Below are 22,244 nucleotides of genomic sequence, written 5' to 3' on the forward strand. Positions count from 1 at the left end.
TATTGGTCAACTTAGAAGAAATGGATAAATTCCCCCAAAATTACAGTCTTCCAAAAGCAAATGAGGATGAAATAGTTTTTAAATTTTTTTTTTCAACGTTTTTTATTTATTTTTGGGACAGAGAGAGACAGAGCATGAACGGGGGAGGGGCAGAGAGAGAGGGAGTCACAGAATCGGAAACAGGCTCCAGGCTCCGAGCCATCAGCCCAGAGCCTGACGCGGGGCTCGAACTCACGGACCGCGAGATTGTGACCTGGCTGAAGTCGGACGCTTAACCGACTGCGCCACCCAGGCGCCCCGAGGATGAAATAGTTTTTAACAGACTGGTTATGAGTAATAAAATTGAATTTGTAATAAAAAAAAACTCCTAACAAATCCATGGTCATGGGTTAGAAGAAATAAAATTTTCAAAATGTCCATATTACCCAAAGCAATGTATAGATTCAGTGCAATCCCTATCAAGATATCAATAGTAGTTTTCAAAGAACTAGAACAAATAATCCTACAATTTGTATGGAACGAACAAAAGACCCCGAATAGCCAAAGCAATCTTGAGAAAGAACGAAGCTGCAGTTATCACACTCCCAGATTTCAAGATATACCACAAAGTTATAGTAAGCAAAAGAGTATGGTTCTGGCACAAAAACAGACACAGTGATTAATAGTAGATAGATAGCCCACAAATAAACTCATGCTTATACGGCCAATTAATTCATGACAAAGAAGGCAAGAATGTACAATGGGGAAAAGACAGTCTTTTCAATAAGTGGTGCTGGGAAAGCTGAACAGCTACAAAAGAAGGCAAAAGAGTGAAATTGGACCACTTTCTTATACCAGATACAAAAATAAACTCAAAATGGATTAAAGACCTAAGTGTGAGACCTGAAACCATAAAACTTCTGAAAGAAAACATAGGCAGTAATTTCTTGGATATCAGTTTTAGAAACATATTTACGAATAGGTTTCCTCAGGTCAGAGAAGCAAAAGCAAAAATAAACTATCGGAACTACACCAAAATAAAAGTTTTTGCAGAGCAAAGGAAACCATGAACAAAACAAAAAGGACACCTAGTGAATGAAAGAAGATAATTGCAAATGATATATCTGATAAGGGGTTAATATCCAAAATATATAAAGAACTTATACAACCCAACACCTAAAAAAACCAAAAAAATCCAGTGGAAAAATGGGCAGATATGAATAGACATTTTTCCAAAGAAGACCTACAGATGGCTATCAGACACATGAAAAGATACTCAACATTGCTAATCACCAGGGAAGTCCAAATCATCAGGTGAACCAGATGATATCACCAGGGAGATATCATCTCACACCTATCAGAAAAGAAAAGAAATAGGAAGTATTGGCAAGAATGTGGAGAAAAGAGAACTCTTCTGTACTGTTTGTGGGAATGTAAATTGATGCAGCCACTATTGAAAAGTGTGGATGTTCCTCAAAAAATTAAAACTAGGAATACCATATTATCCAGCAATTTTGCTACTGGATATTTACGCAAAGAAAATGAAAACACCAATTTGGAAAGATATATGCAGCCCTATATTTGCTGCAGCATTATTTACAAAAGCCAAGATATGGAAGCAACCCAAGTGTCCATCAGTAGATGAATAGGTAAAGAGGAGGTGTGTGTGTGTGTGTGTGTGTGTGTGTGTGTGTGTGTGTGTGTGTGTTTATATACACAAATATTACTCAGCTATAAAAAACAATGAGCTATTGCCATTTGTGACAACATGGATGGGCCCAGAAGGTCTTATGCTAAGTGAAATAAGTCAGATAAAGACAGACAAATATCATATGATTTCAATTATATGTAGAATTTAAAAAAAGGAACATACAAAAAACATAGACATGAATATAGAGAACAAATTGGTGATTGTCAGAGGGGAAGGAGGTGGGGGGGATGGGCAAATTAGGTGAAGGGGATTTAGAGATACAAACTTGCAGTTTAAAAAACTGCATCAAGAAAACTTGCATATACATGTATGTATAGGCAGACTTAAAAATATATACTATGTATATATGTGTATATATAAAACTATATTCATACAGATATATTAATGAAACTATGTATATTTATACACACACACTCATATTAATTAAGCAAATATAGCAAAATGTTTACAATTGGTGAATTTAGGTAAGGAGCATATAGGTGTTTGACTTAGCTGTATACTAAGTACACACACACATACCATCCCAACATTTGGTAACTAGTTCATTGCTGATGTCTATATACATCAGCTAAACAATTCCAGATGTTAAATTGGGGGTGGGGGTGGGGAGAATTGTTTTTAAGAATTTGATCTGAAATGACTTGTGTACATGTAGCTGTTCCTGGCAGTGTCCAGTGTCCCCTCCCACTTCTTCCAGTGACCCCAGACTGAACTACTTCCCAAACAATTCACACAATCCTTATGAAGTTTTGTTCATGTCGTTTCCTCAGCCTGAAACACTATTCTTATTATTTTGCTTATCAAAATCTTACTTAGTCTTTAAGGCTTAATTCAAATTCCCCTTCCTCCATGAAAATCTTTTCTAGACAGCCACCTCCCATTCTGTGGTCCCTGTACCTTTCTTGAAACACATGCTCGTTCTTTTTTGCATTATGGCCACTTATGTATCAACTCCTATTCCTTCAAGAGGGAAAAGTTTTGTTTTACTCTGTTGCACACAATGAGGCCCAAATTCCTTAGAATGACGTACAAGACTCTTGGGACTTGGTGCCTGCTTTCGAGTGTTATGTCTTGACGCTTCCTTCATTGGACCTGATACCAGAGCTATAATATAAACCAGTTACTAGGAATTCTTAAGTTCCTCAGATCCAGATCCCTCAGTTCCATGGCCTATGAAGGAGGAAACTGCTCCTTAGGATTTGTGTGGATTCCAGGGACCTTGCACTCACATACCACCTATATATGTATGTATAGGCAGACTTAAGAATATATACTATGTATATGATGTGTGTATATATAAAACTATATTCATACAGATATATTAATGAAACTATGTTTCATTAATGAATAATAATCAATAATAATGAATAATAATGAAACTATACCACCTGCAATCTTGGCTACCACACGAGTAACTTTCCTCTGTGCTTCACTTGATTATAATTTATTCCCTTCCTATACTTTGGGAAAATAAGCCAAAACTTTTCCTGCAAAACGTTCATGAGTTTGGCTGACTTTTGAAGGACATTAAGGAGGATTTACATTTTCACGGTTACAACTTCCCTGAAAAGTAAGCATCCACCTGCCCTTTACCCAAGGGAGGCCCAGTCACTCCCTTTTGTTGATTCCTCATTCCTCCTTCTTTTTGTTTTCCCACTCTCCTCTTTCCAACCCCCCTAGAAGTAAAGTCCCTAGGACTTTCATCCCAAGCACTTAACAAGTGTTTCAGAGAACACCTAATTTGGAGCATTTATGAACCTCACGGTGCCAAGCAGAACATTTTACCTAGCTGGCTCTGATGTTCTTTAGGTCATTTATCTGAAAACCTTCTGAGTCAAAAAGCGGTTAAAAATGAATCCTGTTGACTGGAATCATGTATTTCACTTGTACTGAGAAGCTGTCATCCCATACAAGCACAAGGCAGTTTTCAGCAGAGGACTTGTCTCCTCCAGCTGGCTCAGATTTGCTGCTCAGTTGCAAAGTTGTGTTTACAACAGCAAGACCTTTGGTAACTTGTCCAGCACATTAGATGATGGCATCTCTCGCTCCCTGTCTTGCTAAGAGATTGGGTGTCCAGATCTGAGAACTTTCTGTGTTCATCTTGGACTGAAGGATGCTGTAGGAATATTTCTACTCTGTATTTAGCTATATGGTTATTATACCAATCAATCTCAGTTTTTACAAACATCTTTATTGAGAAATGATTTAAATACTGTAAAATTCTATGATTCAAAGTGTACGATTTAGTGGTTTTTAACATATTGATGGAGTTATGCAACCATCACCACAGTCTAATTCCAGAACATTTTCATCACCTCAAAAAGTCACCATAAACAGTGACTCCCTAGACTGGACCCACCCTCTACCCCACCCTAGGCAACCACTAATCTACTTTCTGGTTTTATATATTTACCTATTCTGGACTTTTCAAATCAGTGGAATCATATAATATATGGCCTTTAGGGTTTGGTTTCTTCTACTCAGCATAATGTTTTACATGTTTATCTATATGGTCGTATGCATCATACTTTTTTATTGCTAAATAATATTCCGTTTTAAGGATATAACACATTTTATTTAATTTATCCTTTTACCAGTTGATGGCCATTTGGCTTGTTTCACTGTTTTTCTATTACGAATAATGCTGCTAAGGAACATTCGAGTCCAGTTTTTTGTGTTGACATATATTTTCATTTCTTTTGGGTATATACTGAGGAGTGAATTGCTGGGTCATATAGTAACTTTACGTTTAATATTTCGAAGAAATGCCAGACTATTTTCCAGAGTGACTGGACCATTTTACATTCCCATCAGCAGTGAATAAGGATTTTAATTTCTTCACATCCTCACAAACATTTTTTATTATCTTTTTAAGTATAGCCATCATTGTAGGTATGTAGTGATATCTCATTGTGGTTTTGATGTGCATTTAACTAATGGCTAATTATCTTAATTAAATTTTGAGGCCATATATTTTAACGAACAATTATAGTGATGAAACATAGCATTCTATTTTAATATTACCACATAGTGTTTTTGAATAAAGTGGTAAAGAGAATATAGGCTGTCAAATGTCATACTTTGCAGGTGTACTTTGTTTCCAGTTCATCTTAAAAAATTCTAACTTGGCTACATAAAAGTAGAAACAAAAGTGAAAACTCCAGAGATAGTTTCATAGGACAAATTCCCCATAGGATAATAACACATACTTAGCTATTATCAAGTACAGGGCAATGAGACAAACCTTGTATCTCTTACTTATTACTTTTGTTTGAACAATTTGGTTTCTGCTGGGGGAATATCTAAGCTCCAGTTCTTCTAACATGAATAAAAAAAAAATAGCATCCACATCTGGAACTGAGACCACATGTGCCGGCTCCACAGGGTTTAGTAATTTTTTTGTTTTGAAACAAGGAGGCAGAAAACATAATGTGTTCCTACCCAAAGAGTCCACATTTGCAATAAAATTTTAAAAATGAATGGAGTGATTTTATTTTTGGATGATATACAAAACTGTTAAATGAAATTAGAAATTGCCGTTTAAACAGTGGCATCAATTAAGAAGATTTTCTGGGAACACAATCTGGTGCAGCCACTCTGGAAAACAGTATGGAGGTTACTCAAAAAATTAAAAATAGAACTACCCTACGACCCAGCAATTGCACTACTAGGTTATTTATCCAAGGGATACAGGTATGCTGTTTCAAACATACATGTTTCAACCCCCATGTTTATAGCAGCACTATCAACAATAGCCAAAGTATGGAAAGAGCCCAAATGTCCATCGATGGATGAATGGATAAAGAAGATGTGGTGTGCATGCATATATATATATATATATATATATATATATATATACACACACACACACACACACACACACAATGGAGTATTGCTCAGCAATCAAAAAGAATGAAATCTTGTCATTTGCAACAACGTGGATGGAACCCGAGGGTATTATGCAAAGTGAAATTAGTCAGTCAGAGAAAGACAAAAATCATATGACTTCACTCATATGAGGACTTTAAGAGACAAAACAGATGAACATAAGGGAGGGGAAACCAAAATAATATAAAAACATGGAGGAGGACAAAACAGAAGAGACTCTTAAATATGGAGAACAAACAGAGGGTTATGGGAGGGGGTGTGGGAGGGGGGGACGGGCTAAATGCGTAGGGGGCATTAAGGAATCTACTCCTGAAATCATTGTTTTACAATCTGCTAACTAATTTGGATGTAAATTAAAAAAAATAAAATTAATAAAAAAAGATTATTAAAAGAAAAAAAAGATTTTTAAGCACTTCTTTCCTTGACCTGGATTTCATTTTATTTTTTAAACAAAAGGGCCTAATATGTACATCAGTGAAACAACTGGGTATAATATTTGCATAACCCATTTTAAATTATGGTCCAAATGCTGTATTTAAGCTCAATAAAATGTAAACCAATCCTGTAAATAAAATTTAAAAAGGACAAATCCATATACCATTTCTGGTATTTTCCCTGCCAGTCAGCTCTGGGACCACAGAATGAGAGGAAACTGCTCTTGTCCACCTTTTATAGGAAGCATAATAAACCAGGAAAATGGTATCTAAAAGGCACATTAATCAGTTTCCCCAGTTTAATGGTGAAAGTACTGAGAAATGAAACAGCAGAATCACACATTAAAAACATTTAAGAACTAAAAAGTGTAATCAATGTTTTGTTAACTAAAAAGAAACAAAGCTTTTAAATCTTTTTTAAAAGCTTATTTATTTATTTATTTATTTATTGAGAGAGAGAAACAGAGCACATGAGCGTGGGAGGGGCAGAGAGACAGAGAATCCCAAACAGGTTCCTTGCTGTCAGCACAGAGCCTGATGTAGGGCTCAAACTCACGAACTGTGAAATCATGGCCTAAGCCTAAGTCAAGAGCCGGACACTTACTCAACCGACTGAGCACCCAGGCACCCCAAGAAACAAAGCTTTTAAACTGAAAGAGAGAGCTATTATTGATGAATGATTGTCTATCTGTAGGCCTTTATATAAAGATCTGTTCCCTCTCCAAGCAATTAAACATAGTAAAATGAGCTAAAGATTTCAGATTTTTAGGCTGGGCACAAGTAAGAATTTACTGACAAATAGATTAAGTAGCCACATGAAGTGTCTTCAAAATAATTGACTTAGATAATATTTACCTAAATACAGGTAACAAGGAAATTTCTGGCTTTGGGATTCTGTCACACTTTTTTCCCCTCTTCCTATGCTAGATCCGGGGCAAGAGGAGGAGAAATGAAAGAGTGGCCAATGCCCTCTTTTTATTTTTTAATTTAATGTTAATTTTTATTATTGAAAAAATTTTAATTCCAGTATAGTTAACACGCAGTGTTATATTAGTTTCAGGTGTACAACACAGTGACTCAACAATTTCATTCATTGCTCAGTGTTCATTGTAAGTGCACTCTTCCTCCCCTTCCCCTATTTCACCCATGCCCCACCCACTTCCCCTCTGGTAATCATCAGTTTGTTTTCTATGGTTAAAGAGTCTGTCTCTTTGTCTCTCTTTCTCTCTCTCTTTCTCTCTTTTTTCCTTTGCTCATTTGTTTTGTTTCTTACATTGTACATGAGTGATATCATATAGTATTTATCTTTCTCTGAATTATTTCACTTAGCATAACACTCTACAGATCCATCAACGTTGTTGTAAATGGCAAGATTTCAATATTTTTATGGCTGAATAATATTCCAGTCATATGGGTCACATGGTAACTTTATATATACACAATGAAATACTATATACATACATATATATATATATATATATATATATATACATATACATGTATATACATGTATATACTATATATATAGTATATACATGTATATATATATATATATATCCATTCATCTATCAATGGATACTTGGGCTGCTTCCATTATTTGGCTATAGTAAATAATGCCACTATATACATAGGGGTGCATGTATTCCTTTTAATTAGCATTTTTGTATTCTTTGGGTAAATGCTCAGTAGTACATTTGCTGGATCATAGTAATTTTAATTTTAACTTTTGGAGGAAACTCCATGCTGTTTTCCACAGTGGCTACATCAGTTTGTATTCCCACAAGCATAAGAGGGTTCCTTTTTCTCCACATCTTCACCAACACTTATTTCTTATGTTTTTGATTTTAGTCATTTTGACAGGTGTGAGGTGATATCTCATTTGCTTTGCATTTCCTTGATGACAAGTTATGATGAACATCTTTTCATGTCTGTTGTCCATCTGGGTATCTTCTTTGGAGAAATGTTTATTCATGTCTTCTTCTCATTTTTTAATTGAATTACTCATTTATTAAGTGTTAAGTTCTTTATATATTTTGGATACGAACCCTTTATCATATATATCATTTGCAAATATCTTCCCCCATTCAGTGAGTTGTCTTTTAGTATTGTTGATTATTTGCTGTGTAGAAGTTTTTTTTATATTGATGTAGTTCCAATAGCTTATTTTTGCTTTTATTTCCCTTGCCTCAGGAGGATTCTATCATACTTTTTATAAAACATTAGAGACAACCTGAAATTTTTATTTAAAATGTTGCCTAATGAAAGTAATTTTACAAGTGTAAAGAAATATAAGACAGAAGTTAAACTATTTTGCATAAAAGGTTGTTATTTTACTAGACATATACTGTTTGTACTAAATTATAATCACAAAATGATCTTTATATTATTTATATTTTAGGGTTTGATGACACTTTCCAGACATAAAAAATTAAAGGAACTTTCTCTATCTGAGTGTTATAAAATCACCGATGTTGGAATTCAGGTAAGATAATTAAGGTCTTCTCTTAAAGAATTATGGTTAAAATTTAAGCACAAACTGAACAAACTTTATAGGTCAGAGTAGAAAAAATAAGTGGATTATAAATATGCTGATTGAGACAAGGTAAACTGGACTTTAGACAGGTCTCCATAGCCTAAGGTGACTAAGGGAATTTATTTTCTCGTTTTTCCTCTCTACTCTCTCTCTTCCCAGTGTTAGACTCATGGGATAAATAAGGACTAACAACTTCCATATAGGACAAGGTTTTAACAAAAGGGGTTACAAAACATTTAGATGCCTGTAATCTACTAAGAGAAAAAGCCAAAAGGTTTTTCTAAGGTTAAACAATGATTTACCCTACTACAGTTCATTTAAAAGTTAAACGTACATTTACATAAAACTTTATCCATGAATACGATAAAGTCAGGCTCTTAAAAGGTCTTTGACAAGGTGACAGAACAAAGATTATTAAAATAAAACAGTTAAATATTAACATTTCTAATACTGGGCTATCTATATATATATATTTAAATATATGAAATTTATTGTCAAATTGGTTTCCATACGACACCCAGTGCTCATCCCAAAAGATGCCCTCTTCAATACCCATCACCCACCCTCCCCTCCCTGGGCTATATTTTTTATATGGTGATCAATTACACTGGAAACCTAGCATGGTGATGACATGGACTCTTAACATACACCAATTACTAACTAATTTTTAAAACATTCCATGGGATGAGAAAGTGCTGATCAAAATATGAGACTAGGGGCACCTGGGTGGCTCAGTCAGTTAAGCATCCAACTCTTGGTTTCAGCTCATGATGAGTGGTTCATGAGATCGAGCCCTGCATCTGACACTTTGCTGACAGTTCAGAGCCTGCTTGAGATTCTGTCTCCCTCTCTCTCTGCCCCTCCCCTGCTTGTGCTCTCTCTCTCAAAAATAAATAAGTAAACATTAAAACAAACAAAACAAAATATGAGGCTAAGTATTAGGAAGCCAGAGCTTTTTGCCATTTCTCTTTGACTCCATGGGTTCCAGGCATTTTTATTTTCGGTCCTTGAAACCTGAAAATTACACTATTTTTAGACACTCTTAGACTTTAAATAAAAGCCTTCTTCCATATGCTAACTACACGATCATTCAGATGAGTGGAAAAAAATGTAATTTTTTAAAAAATTGGTATGTATTTTTTCAGTGATCTAGAAGAGAAAATAAAAAAAGGGAATACAGGAGCACGGAAATACGAAATTATTTAATTATTAGTTACATAAGATCAGCTATTCTATTCAAGTTCACAAAATTTTTTTTTTTCTCTTTCTCCTGCTTTTGGTGTGTATATGTATGTTGTGGCTGTTAATCAGTTTTACCTTTCTAAGGTTCCCAGTATACTCATACTTCTGGGCATATGACAATCTTTCTCCTCTGTGCCTCCTCCAGCCCAAGTATTAAGTCCCCAAAGAGAGGAGACAAAGAAGGTGAGAAGAGAAAATGACACAGAAACCTATTTCACAACTCCTTATTTGGATTTACAAAAGAGAGGGGAAGGGAGTAAAATAAGGTGATTATACTGAGATATTTACATTATCCACAATTTGTCAGGAATTTGCTTTCTTGTTACTTATAAAAGGTAACTATGGGAGATTCTCTTTTTAGCACAAGACATTGAAACTTAGATTCAACATCATGATTTAATGAAAAAAATGAGATAAACATTTTTACCCTGGTTAGGTTTTGCAAGAGGCATGAACATAATCAGAATAAAAAATTACCTCATTTTAGTGTTTAACTGGAAACCGCAGCACATGCAGATTAAGTGTCTGGAGTCTCAGATGTACTGACTTAGGATCTGGTTTTAATTACTTCTTCCAGCTTCAGTCTTTTGTCTGAGAACATTAGACATTTAGTGATCATGTTAGACTAAAATTATTTGGTGCTCTTCAAAGGCACACGCATCTTTTGGAAAAGATGTTTGATGCAGTCATAACTGAGCATTTCTCAGGAAAACTTCTCCTTGAACATTTTATGAATTTAATTAAATAACAAACTGTCAAGTTTGGTAAAATAATTGGTTTAATTGGGATGTTGCAATATAGAGAAAATGGAAGTTGTCTTGTTACTTGGATAGAACCAACGGAACAAATGTAATTATTTACTCTAGTTGCTTTTATTTTTCTCTAGTTGCTTTTTCTACTCCCTTTATCTCGTTTATATTTCTCATTCCCTGTTTTTGGAATGAAGTATGCTGTAAATGCATTTTTGTAATGGTCATATATACGACCATATGTAGGTCCTTTGCAGCTAGACAAAATTTTTTTATTATTTCCGTGTTTGTAAGTTGAGGTAGCTGATTAAGAAAGGGCATTGGAGAGGAAAAAATCAAGGTTAGTTATGACTTACCACAAGGGCTTACACATGTATATGCAGGGAAAAGTGTGCGTACATATGTGCTTACATGAAGATATGTATGTAAATGTATACCTATGTATAGTATATGTGTGCAAATTAAATGTGTATATGTTTTAGCATATGTTAGATTGCATGTTTACATGCAGCGATGTGTATATCTGCATGTCTGGTATATGTGTGTAAATTAAATTATGTATACACATTTTAGTGTATGTTAGATTACACACATATAGAGATGCTGTAAGATTATATATTTCTAGGCTAAGACCAGATAGTTAGTGATCAATATTCAAAGCAAATCATAAAAATTAGTCTGTTAAATAATTATCTTTTTGTTTATATTTTAATTTTAAAAATTAAATATCCATGTAAATTAAAAGGATCTTTTCTTACAAAAGTGTATAGACTAGCTCTCTGATAGCAAAGGCAATGGATATAATATTGGCAATGTGGGCCTAGCTATCCAAAATCCTTATTTTTATCCTGATTCTGCCTCTTACATAGCTACATAATCTTATGCACACAATTCACTTAGCTCCACAACAATTCATTGCTCCCATAGTGGCTATAATTGTGAGGCAGACAGGAACTAGCACCCTAGAACAGGAGTCATCTTTTCGTATAACCTTTCTGTAACATTTTCCTGTAAGGGTCAGATAGTTTACATTTTAGGCTTTGTAGGCCATACAGTTTGTGGTCACAACTGCTCAACTTTGCTACTGTAGAGTAAAAAACAGCCATAGACAACACATAAATAAATGACAGTGACTGTGTTCCAATAAAACTTTATGGAAAAATTGAATTTTATATAATTTTCACATGGCATGAGATATTATCCTTCTTTTGATTTTTTTCAACCACTTAAAAATGTAAAGGCCATTCTCAGAGTGAAGGCCATATAAAAAACAGTGACAGACAAGATTTGTCCTGCAAGTAAAAATTTGGCAGTTTGCCAACATCTGCTCTAGAGTCAGACAGAAGTTTACAGTTTTAGTCTGTCAAGATGTGTGACTTTGGACAAGTTAGTTTCCTTCTCTGGGCCTTGGATTCTTCACTTGTAAAAATGGGTGTAATAATAAAACAGTCTCCCTGTTGTGAGGATTAAATGATATAAAACATCTGAGTACTTAGCATGGTTTCTGACACAATGCATGATGAATATTGCCTATTACTATGATTATTATTTTATTTAATGAAATAGAAACTAACATATACTAGTAAATAAAAAATAAACATATTTGGCATAATAGTTTGATAATTTGTTTACCTTAGTTAACCAGAGTCAGCAAGCAGGTAATCATGACAGCCAAACTACTCTAATGCTAAGGAGATAGTTTAGAATATGTTCTTGGAAGAAACAGCTTATTAGTTTTTACTTCTGTGAATGAATCATGTATTTTTCAGAGGCACTTAAATATAAATGACTAAATAAATTTACATATGTAAAAGCATTTAAAAAATCTAGAACACTACATAAATACAATTGCTATTTTCTTGAAAATAGAATAAGAGAACAAACCAGTTAAAAAGAAATTGGATTGCTGTTTTTCACTGGGATTATGATATTAAACATATTTTTTCAATATGCATAAATCTTCTCTTGAGACTTCTTTTTTTTTTAATATATGAAATTTATTGTCAAATTGGTTTCCATACAACACCCAGTGCTCATCCCAAAAGGTGCCCTCCTCAATACCCATCACCCGCCCTCCCCTCCCTCCCACCCCCCATCAACCCTCTTGAGACTTCTTTGACCCATGTTTATTTAGAAATGTGTTGCTCAACTTCTGAATATTTTAGGATTTTCTAGCTGTCTGTGTGATTTCTAGTTTATTTACTTTTTTTAAAAAAAATATTTATTTACTTATTTATTTAGTGATTTCTAGTTTAATTCCATCTTACCCTGAGAGCATATTTTGTCTGATTTCTAATCTTTTTTGTTAAGGTGTTATTATGCAGGAACACTATTTGTGTGGTAGTTAGATGTGTTGTGGGAGGTCTCATTCTATATTCATATGATTAAGTCTCGGTCTTCAAACGGGCCTGTGTCCCAGGACAGTGATCTTTACAAGTGCTTCCAACCCCTCTCCCTGCCTCTGCTACACTGAGGTAAGACAATAAGGTGAGAGGGGCTGGATTTGGGTATTTCCCTGACCCTTTGCTGGATTGGCTCTCATAAAACCCGTGTTGGGTAGGTTCTGGTAAAACAGTATCCCTTGAGGTCAAGCTTTTGTTAATGAGAACAGATGCTCTGGAGGTATCTTACAATGATTACTTTCCCTCTCCCCATGTAGGAAGCATGAGGGCATTTTTCTCTGATCTTCATCCTGAGAACTTGGTGGGTCTCCTGTTTAAGCTCATGAAAGCATGGGGGCTCAGCTAAGGCTGGGCCCCAGAAACTTTTCTCTCAAACTAATCTACTCTCAGTTTCTGGCAGTTAGTCAATAGCCCTTTAAATGTTCCAGCTGATACTGGCTTCAGCCACCGGCTTCTGCTCCTAGTAAGCCCTGATTCTCTGTATTCACCTGTCTTCCCAGTTTTCAGAGTGTGGTTTGCTTTGTGACCGCAATTATCTGACAGATCTAAGAAGAGTTGTTGATTTTCAGTTCACTCACCCTTTTTCTTCTTTTGAGGATAGAAGTGATAAGTTCCAAACTCTCAGGACAGACTGGAAACTGGAAGTCTGGAACATTGCTTCTGGATTCATGGATGCTGGCTGAATCAATAACAACCAAAAGGGATGATAAATGTAAATTAGGCCTGAATCAGACCTTTAGAGTCCAGGAATGAAGTCAGGAACTGGAGAGCTCAGGAGCCAAGAGCAGAAAGCTATTGGCGAGCTGGGCAGGTAGGCAGCCATCAGTGCTGAGCACTGCCCTTGGTGTCGGGAGCTTGCTCTCTTTGAACTCCCTGCAGTGTGCAGCCTGGTGAGCTAGCTGTGCTCATACAGGCAGAGCCTACGGCTGCCCCGAAGTTCAGGTACTTTGGTCGTGTCCATTCATAAAGATTCTTAAGTTTCCTTAGTACAACCCCAGGATTTGCAATCACTGAGTTGGCAAAAACTGAAATGATTAAGTTCAACGTAGATGAATAACTCTATGCCTTCATGTAAGAAAATATTCAAATTGTCTCATTCAGATTTATTTTGTGAAAATCTTGCTCAGTGATTGAACTAAGAACATGTGAACTGGATTTTCTATGCAGTGGACACTGAGGTAATCTGTCAGTTTTTTGAAAACAAAAATCATTCTAAAATTTTTTTTAATAAGTCAAGGCCTAGTCAAATAGGCTTATAAAAAGAAAAATCCAATACCATGTGCTGATTGTTGGCTAATGTTAATTTAGCATGTACTATATGCAAGGCACTGTTCTAAGTATTTCCTGTGTATTAATTAAGTACCTTATGAAGTAGGTAATACTTTTAATTTGATTTTATAGATAAGGAAATCGAGGTTCAAAGAGGTTAAGAATTTTGCCCAAAGTCATGAAACAAATAAACATATGAGCTAGGGTATAATGTCTAATTCCAAAGTGATAATTCTAGCTATTATACTGTAATAAAGAAATCTCCAGAAGGATTCAGTTGTGGTACTTAAGTCAGCGTGGGAATGCCAGGGAAAGCTTACCCACTGGAAGATCACTTTAAGAAGAAATGTGGAATTTAGACTGAAGGGTAGAGGGGAGAGAGGACAGCTCTCAAGATTTATAGAAAGAATATAAGGTAAGAGGATTTTATTATAGTCCAGGAGAGAGAGAGTGGCAGGCCTACAAGGACAGTAACAGTGAGACTAGAGAGAAGGGAATGGATTGGAGAACATTTAAGTAGTAAAATCCATGGAACTGTTGAGTTTCAGTAGGCTTGGAAGTGAAGACATGGTTACGGATGACATCCGTCCATCTGACTTGGCTGCCTGGGAGATTTATGGTACCCTCATTTTCAAGCTCTTTCCCATAGCTAAGTCATGTAGCCAGTGCGATGAACTACCAAGTCCTATTCAGTATTTTGACGTTTAGTTTTGCACTTTCTCTTCTTTGTGAGTGATTCTGTCTGTGCTTCCTCTCTAAGCTCTCTTTACCCTTATACTCTTAGGACAGAGTCCCCTTTCCCACTCTCTGAATCCATAGGCTTGTAGTGGCTGCAGGCAGGCTAAGGGAGCTCCGTTGGAATATGTTTTTACTCTACTTACAGGTAATTCGAAGGTTGTAGTTGTTCTCTATCTTCTAATAGGGAGAATATGGGTACTATGTAGTTTTGTTTGTTCCCTCTATAGATTTTATGGTTTGGGGAGGAGGAGAAGATTCAGACTTAGATAAATATCACTGTTCTTCAAACCCAAACATGGTCTCCTCTTACCTTTTATTATGTGTGTATATATACATATCTCAAAAGACTCTCTAATAGAGATGGATATCTGTGTTTTAAAGCCCTGCAGCCGGAATGCAGTGGATGTATTTATAACTACATAAGAAGAATAAGAGGCATGTGGTAGTGGTTCAGCCTTATCTACTCTCTAGTGTCTTTTCTGCCTGATTTGTTGCATATATCCTTCTCAAGCAGTTTACTGACATCTCCCAAATGGCACCACTGATGAATTTTAACAACCTAGTTGTAGCCTAGGATAATGTCATATTCTCTGATGATCGCAAAAATACTTGACAACTTTTGTTTATGGGGTATAAGCAGTGGTAGAGATGCTAGAACATCCACTTCTTTCACTGTTCTCTTACAGTCTTTCTTTTTTGAGACCCTTAATCTTGACCTAAGTGCTTGGACACTTGAGATTACGAGTTCCTTTTGTCTTTTAACCTTTAACATCTTTTATCCATTCTCTTGTTACAAACTTTTGATTTTATTTTTTATTTGACCTTTACTTTGTAACTGATTTATCTTGATTTATAAATAGAGATGTAGAGAAGAGGGATCAAGGAATAAGGACTGGGAAGGGTGGCTGCATGGGTGAATCAAGAGCTACTCTATGGCTGGGAGAGCAGCAGACTAAGATCCATTACTATTCAATTGGTTTTCAGCCCAATCCAGGACTGTTCAGCAAGTCAAGGGGTTCTGTAGATGTGAGGCTGCTACAGGCTGAGTCCAAGTGGGGACCGAGGGTTCAGGGTTCTCTGTCCTGTATCCTGCATTACCTGTGCTAGAGAACTGAAACTCTTATAACTGAAGAGCATACATGGATACTCAAGTCAAAAAGGCCTAGGAGTACCTGCAACATTCAGCAACATTTCTGAGTCCTCCTCTCCAAGAATGGCCCATTGACAGTCTCTTCTGGACATTTCTCTATAAATTGTAAGAAGAACTGGGTTCATGTCTTGACCTAACATCCATGTCGGGTTCATTCTTACCTAGGAGCAAGTGGATTATGCTCCAGAGACTCTTTTCTGATCTCAAACTCTTACTTTGAATCACTAAACTTTCTGACTAGTTATAAAATGTTGCTCACGCAAGATTTTCATCAATCATTCTCATCAGTTGAAAGACTCCACCCCCTTGGTGGTTTAGAGGTTTTAGTGGCCTTTGACATGTACTGACTTATAATGCCAAAGATGGATTAGATGTGCTGGTTCCACATAGCAACAATTTTTTAAAAAACCAACATTTATTTCTATTTGGTTTCTAAGATTAAATCATTCAAAAACTGTCAAAGTATGAGATTTCAATAACTCCACCTCTTCTCCAGGGATATAGTTATGTTTATGGGTTGTGAGGGAAGCAACAAACAGAGGATCCTTTTCCAAAATGGCTTTACTCTTTGGCCTTTGATACAGTGGAAGCTCTGAAATCTTCTGTGTGGGGAGATAGGACATTCAGACATCTGGACACTGTCTCTTGGCCATACTGCTCATTAAAATTCTTTGCCTCCTCCAATATTCCAGGTTACTATTAGGAAATAAGTGACTAAACTCTCTGTGATGAAGATCCCAGAAGGTCCCAGGTGTAGAATCATTTTACAGGGTTTGGGGAGAGGAAACTATGGAATTCCTGTGGTAGAATTAAGAGGAAGGTATCTGCTACCTTGTGGAAAAAGCAACTCCAACAAAACCTAGAGCAACTAAGATCTTTGTTACAGAAATCTGTGCTTCATAGATATCCATACCAAGAACTGTCTCCTAGAATCTATAATAGAACAGCATAACCAACACACCTAAGACACTTGGAATTAACAGAGAGTTACAAGGTCCCAGAAGACACTTAGGCATTATTCTCTCTACCTAAGGCTGTGAGCAAAAGAAATAAGCTCAGTATTCTCTGTTGTTCCTCAACCTAGTGTGTTCCCAATTGTGGAGGCAATTCAATAGAATTAGAAATTTGCAAGACTTCAAAGGATGTGGGATTTGACAGCTTGTTGTTTTCCCACAGTCTGTAAGGTTCCAAGGGATACTGGAGTCATGGGTACCATGTTTCTTTGGCTGATAAATAGCCGAAACTGAGAATACCCAACACCAATCCTGGCTTCTTGCCCTCTCCCACTGGGGAGAACTATTTTTGGACAAGTGAAGCAGATAGACTTGCTAAATGAAAGCACACATCTGTTATTTTCATGTTGACCATCCACAGAGAAGAACTATAAGAGAATATGTCAAAAGGAAGATAATCCTTTGGAGGACTCTCCCAACATGTAAGCTGTCCCTGGAACATGAGTTTATCCTGTGTAAGATGAAACTTGCCAAAAGTTAAATAAGAACTGTCAGATTGTATGAAGGTAAAAAAAAAGGGGGGGGCACAAAAAATAAACATCAAAATTCCACTTTCCCACAAGAGTATGAGTTTATGCTTCTTTTGCTTCTTAAATATAAGTGGCCAATCTGTGTTTGATCTTTCTGTCATGTAGCGTGCCTAGGTCTTGCTTACTAAGCCTCACCTGACATGAACTGAGTACCTGTGGCATATTTCACAGAAGCTATGATTTTTCCACATTATGACTTCTAATTGTCCTCTCTCTTAGCTTCCAGTTAAATTTAGCACATGATATTTCCTCATCTGAAAGCCTTCAACATATGGAAGATAGTGAGGATGTTCTCTCAGGGGTCTTAAATGGCAGACAATATTGTTCTAAGACCTCTCTGGTTCCACTGCTGAGAGGCAAAAACCAAGATTTGTAAAGGGTGCTATGTCTGTCAAGTACTTTTGGAGTACATTATCTTCCAATAAGCCTGTGAGATAGGTTAATGGTTGTTTCCATTTGCTTATAGATGAGACAACTTGAGGTTAAGTAACTTTCTGAAGATCACAAACCCAACTTCAGGCCCCTTAAGTTTTCTGCTTAACCAGTAACCTCCCTTGATTACATCATCTCTTAGTTCATTACCCCCCCAAATGGGAGATCAAAGCAGCATCGATGGCTCATGAACTCATTATTTCCTAGAGATCTTTAAATGGAAGAGGTCACAGGAGGACAGTATGACTTAGCCCTCGGAGTGAAAGTTCTGAGTTGCCATTTTCTTGGAAAGAATGAGAAAGAGAATAAGTGGAGTGGCTGGCTGTGTAAACAGAAACCTATCAATTCTTTCAGGCTGATTAGTATAGCTTAGATAATTTCCATGCCCTTCTTATCCCAAAGAAACCCCTGGGGAAGTGCCAGGTAACTGGGCCACTGGGCACCCATTTAATTTTACTTATCTTAGAAAAATGGAAAAAGTGTAGGTTATCTTACAGGCCACAAGAGAAATGCCTGATTGACCTTTGAGTAGCCCAATCCGGGCTTATTTTTATTTTGGAGATAGAGTCTAAAACCTGAAACTGTTCTGGAAATTTCTCCCCACAAATTCTAATTCAAGGGTATTTTTTTTGTTATGCTTTTCCAGGTCTTCTTTCCGATATACGTTCTCTTTGAGTACTTACCCTTTCTGTTGTTTAATTTCCCCACATTTGATCTCTTTTTATGACTACTATTTACCGACTGCTTACTACGTGCCAGCTACTGTTCAGTTGCTGTATTCATATTAACTCACTTAATCCTCCCTACAAATCCATGAAGTAGGTGTCATATTAAGGTACCATGTTATTCTCCTGTTGCAGATGAGATCACTGAGGAATTGAGAGGTAGGGTAATTTATCCAGAGACACAAACTTCTAAGTGGCAGGATATGAACTTAGGCTGGTGGACCCCAGACTCTGTGCTCTTAGCCACCTTCAGAACTTCAATTATTAAATAGGGTGTGGGGAAGGACTGGACTTAGTGTCCTAAGAGCAATCTATGGGAGCTCATTTTCCTTACTCCTGTGCTAAGCAGCATTTTCCATTCCCTTCGGACACTCTCTCATCTTGAACCTCTTTTGCATGCTAGATGTTGGGGCTGCAAGAGTTAAATTAGACATGGATTCTGCTCTCAAGAAGCTGCAGTCAGTGCAGGAGATAAATTATGTAAATAGCTATAATACAAGTAGAAAGTGAGAAAGACAAAAAAGTTAAAAGCTATAGGGATTTGGAAGAGGCATTTCTTCCAGAGGAACGAACTGGGGAAAAGTTTGTGGAGTTAGCCACATTTGAGCTGGCTTGAACTACAGCTTATCTCCCAAATCACCATATAATTAGGTAACAAATTGCATCATGAAAGCATCTTCGGAAACGCCTGTTTTGGGTTTTGGCCTTTGCCCTTTAAGAATCCCCTCCATATTTACTAAGCATACTAAGAAGTATGCTGAGCCTTGCTCAGCCTGGTTTCCCTGGCAGGGAGAGTGGGAATACAGGAGAGGCATTTTGCTAGTAGTGAGGCGTTGGGCTCTGTAGAATTTAGTTCTGGTGGCAATGCCCAGATTTCCCAGCTCAGTGTGCCCTGGCCACAGCTACATCCATCTGCTCTAATGCCTAGTGAAAGCAAGTCTATGTTTGGTAGGATATAGGAGGCCCAACAAACTGAAGTTTTGAATTCAGTTTATAACTTAAAATTGTAGACGTTGTACTTTAGCCTTTGAAGCAGCCAAAAATAGTCTTCATTACAGAAAATGGTTTTTGACATTACAAGATTTTCCCAAGATTTTTAATTGGGAAAAAGAAAAAATGAAGCAAATAGTCCAAAAATGGGTATGCACCACGAGGGGGAGCTTTTTTGAGACTGAGAGCTGCCACCTGTTGAGGTGGCTTAAGTCAGGATTTTGGCAGAAGCACATTATTGTGACAATCAATAAGTGTTAGTGGAACTCAGTCTCCTCTACATACCCAGTTTAGGAATGTAGTCAATAAGCCTTCCCACACTATGACTCAGCTGCGAAGATAGACAGAAGAAATGATTTAAAGACATTTGGAAGTTTTCTTCAAGATTGTTAACCCACAGCAAAACTGGTTGATATGTGGGATGGGAGCCAAACTTGATAACTTTTGTATTTTCTCCCCATTTTCACTGTAAAATATTTCATCTTAGAAGAAGCTTAGTCTGACATTTTCTAAGAAAAGAAAATCAACAGCATTGATAAATATATATGAATCTGTATCACTGGAGCCAGAAAAGCATAAAATAATCTTATCGGTAGGGGAGAAATGGAATTTCATGAGTGGTTATGTTGAAACATGCCTGCAGACTTAACTTACTTATGACTTATATGTGTCTTAAGGAAAATGTGAATTACAAAGAGAGGAGAGGGTCTGACTGACTTCTCAGATCTGCACTGACTTATGCCAAGCATAAAGCCTGAGACCAGTCTTTATGCCTCAGATTTTCCATGGATGAAAATGCTACCATGAGTGTATCATAGACCTTCTAATATGTTTTTATGTTATTCTTTAATTTTAAAACCTCTGAGAAAGTTCAACTTCAAAGACTATTAGAGTTGTTTTTTTTTTAAGACCTAAAGCAGAACTGATTCAAGCAGTGCAAGGCATTGACAGATGTTACTGAAAGGGTTTTCAGACACTAAGTGCCTTGAATCTCCCTTCAAATTTTGTTTCATCTTTTAATAAATTATTCTTAGTTTAAATATTCCTTCCCGCCTTAAATTTTCTATGGTTCCCTGAACTCTGTCCATTTTCTAAGAAGAAAACAATGTTACCCTACTCCTTGTGACATAAGAATTCCTGTATCATTAAAACAGAATTCTTTATATTCTCGAAGATGCTTATAAAGGATGGATCAACCAACTAGTATTTATTGAGAACCTACTGCATCCTAAATATGATGCTTGTGAAAGAGGGTATAAAAAGCTAGCAGAATTCCACACAATACCTCTGAGAGTCTTACTGCATTCTCATTGAAAAAGCTGTTGAATCTCCAAGCTGAGATTTAAGACCAATCATTCCAGTCCTTCAAAGTCAGATTCCCCTTGCACCACCACTGGGCATTCTCTCTATGCTTGATTATCTCCAATGACAGGGACCTCACTATCTCATGACAAGCTGCCCCTTCCAATTTTTGTCATCACTTAGTTGCTAAAGAAGACTGATCTCCATACGAAGCTAGCCACAATACAGGAGTAAATCAAATACTGTTAACTGCTGAATCAATTGAAGAAGACAAATTTTGCATGAGGTCAGAGGAAAAAGGAATCACTGTTGGCTATTCTGGTCAGGAAAAGATCATGATTGAGGGTTAAATCACCAATATCTTTTAGTACTATTTTTTACTTCCTATGCTAAACTGCCTCTCATGGAAATTTTGCCTCTTTTATAACTTGCTAAAGAAAATAGTGGGCTGACTAGTTCTTTCCAGTCTTCCTTAGGGCTAAAATGATGGGAAACTGGCATAGTCAAGTGGGAGGGAGGCCCACTGGTTGTCTTACCTCTAGAGTCATCCTGATGGCATCAAGTGATCCAACAGCCCAGGTCCTTCCCTCAGTTCTGAAAGGAAAATGACATGTAGTCCAATGGACATCCATCTTTACATACAAATAAGCAATGCCTTATTAGTAAGCCACTAGTTACTAAAATCTAATATTAATGTAAACTATCATTTACTGAAGTCTTTGATTTAGTACTTTAAGAATTTGAGCTGTTTTCCAATAAGGAAAAACCTCTAAAGTGACTGAGCACATGTTGATAATTTCTAATTTTTATAATTTGGGGGAGGGACTTTTGTTAAGTACAATATCTGGAATTGGTATATCTGGAATTGGTCATGGTTTCTAATTCCTATCCATCTTAGTATATTTTTACAACTGCAATTTTACTTTTGTGGATCATTTTGTTTTTGTATAACTGCTTGGTTGTAAACTTTTTCCTCATGGATTCTTCTTATCACTCAGTTCTTGTCTTTATTTAACTGAAAAGTGGGAATGAAAATTAATAACTACTAAGGTAAAGGGAAGAATTTCCAATGATTTCCAGGATTTTTCTAGCCCTAGAAATTTCAGATGAACATTTTGGTATCTCAGAACAATGCTAGAGGGTGGATGTTATTTTCC

At 36.4% G+C, this 22,244-nt stretch overlaps 2 protein-coding genes across 3 annotated transcripts in view; one reads left to right on the plus strand and one right to left on the minus strand.

Annotated features, from left to right (window-relative positions):
- The window catches only part of FBXL13 (F-box and leucine rich repeat protein 13), a 210,685-nt gene that overhangs the window by 172,478 nt on the left and 15,963 nt on the right, over positions 1-22,244 (plus strand). The window contains exon 18 of the mRNA XM_019451264.2: positions 8,411-8,494. Coding sequence (XP_019306809.1) covers positions 8,411-8,494 — 84 coding nt within the window. The remainder of the gene's footprint in view (positions 1-8,410; positions 8,495-22,244) is intronic.
- The window catches only part of FAM185A (family with sequence similarity 185 member A), a 108,556-nt gene continuing 96,476 nt past the window's right edge, over positions 10,165-22,244 (minus strand). For both annotated transcript variants that reach the window (XR_008420252.1, XR_008420251.1), the window contains exons 11-13: positions 21,624-21,681; positions 13,517-13,617; positions 10,165-10,378 (exon numbers count right to left, since the gene is read on the minus strand). The gene's annotated coding sequence lies outside the window, so the exon portion shown is untranslated. The remainder of the gene's footprint in view (positions 10,379-13,516; positions 13,618-21,623; positions 21,682-22,244) is intronic.

Source organism: Panthera pardus, unplaced genomic scaffold (assembly GCF_024362965.1).
Source record: "Panthera pardus isolate Hobbes unplaced genomic scaffold, ASM2436296v1 HiC_scaffold_8, whole genome shotgun sequence".
In the NCBI taxonomy this organism is placed as follows: Eukaryota; Metazoa; Chordata; class Mammalia; order Carnivora; family Felidae; genus Panthera; species Panthera pardus.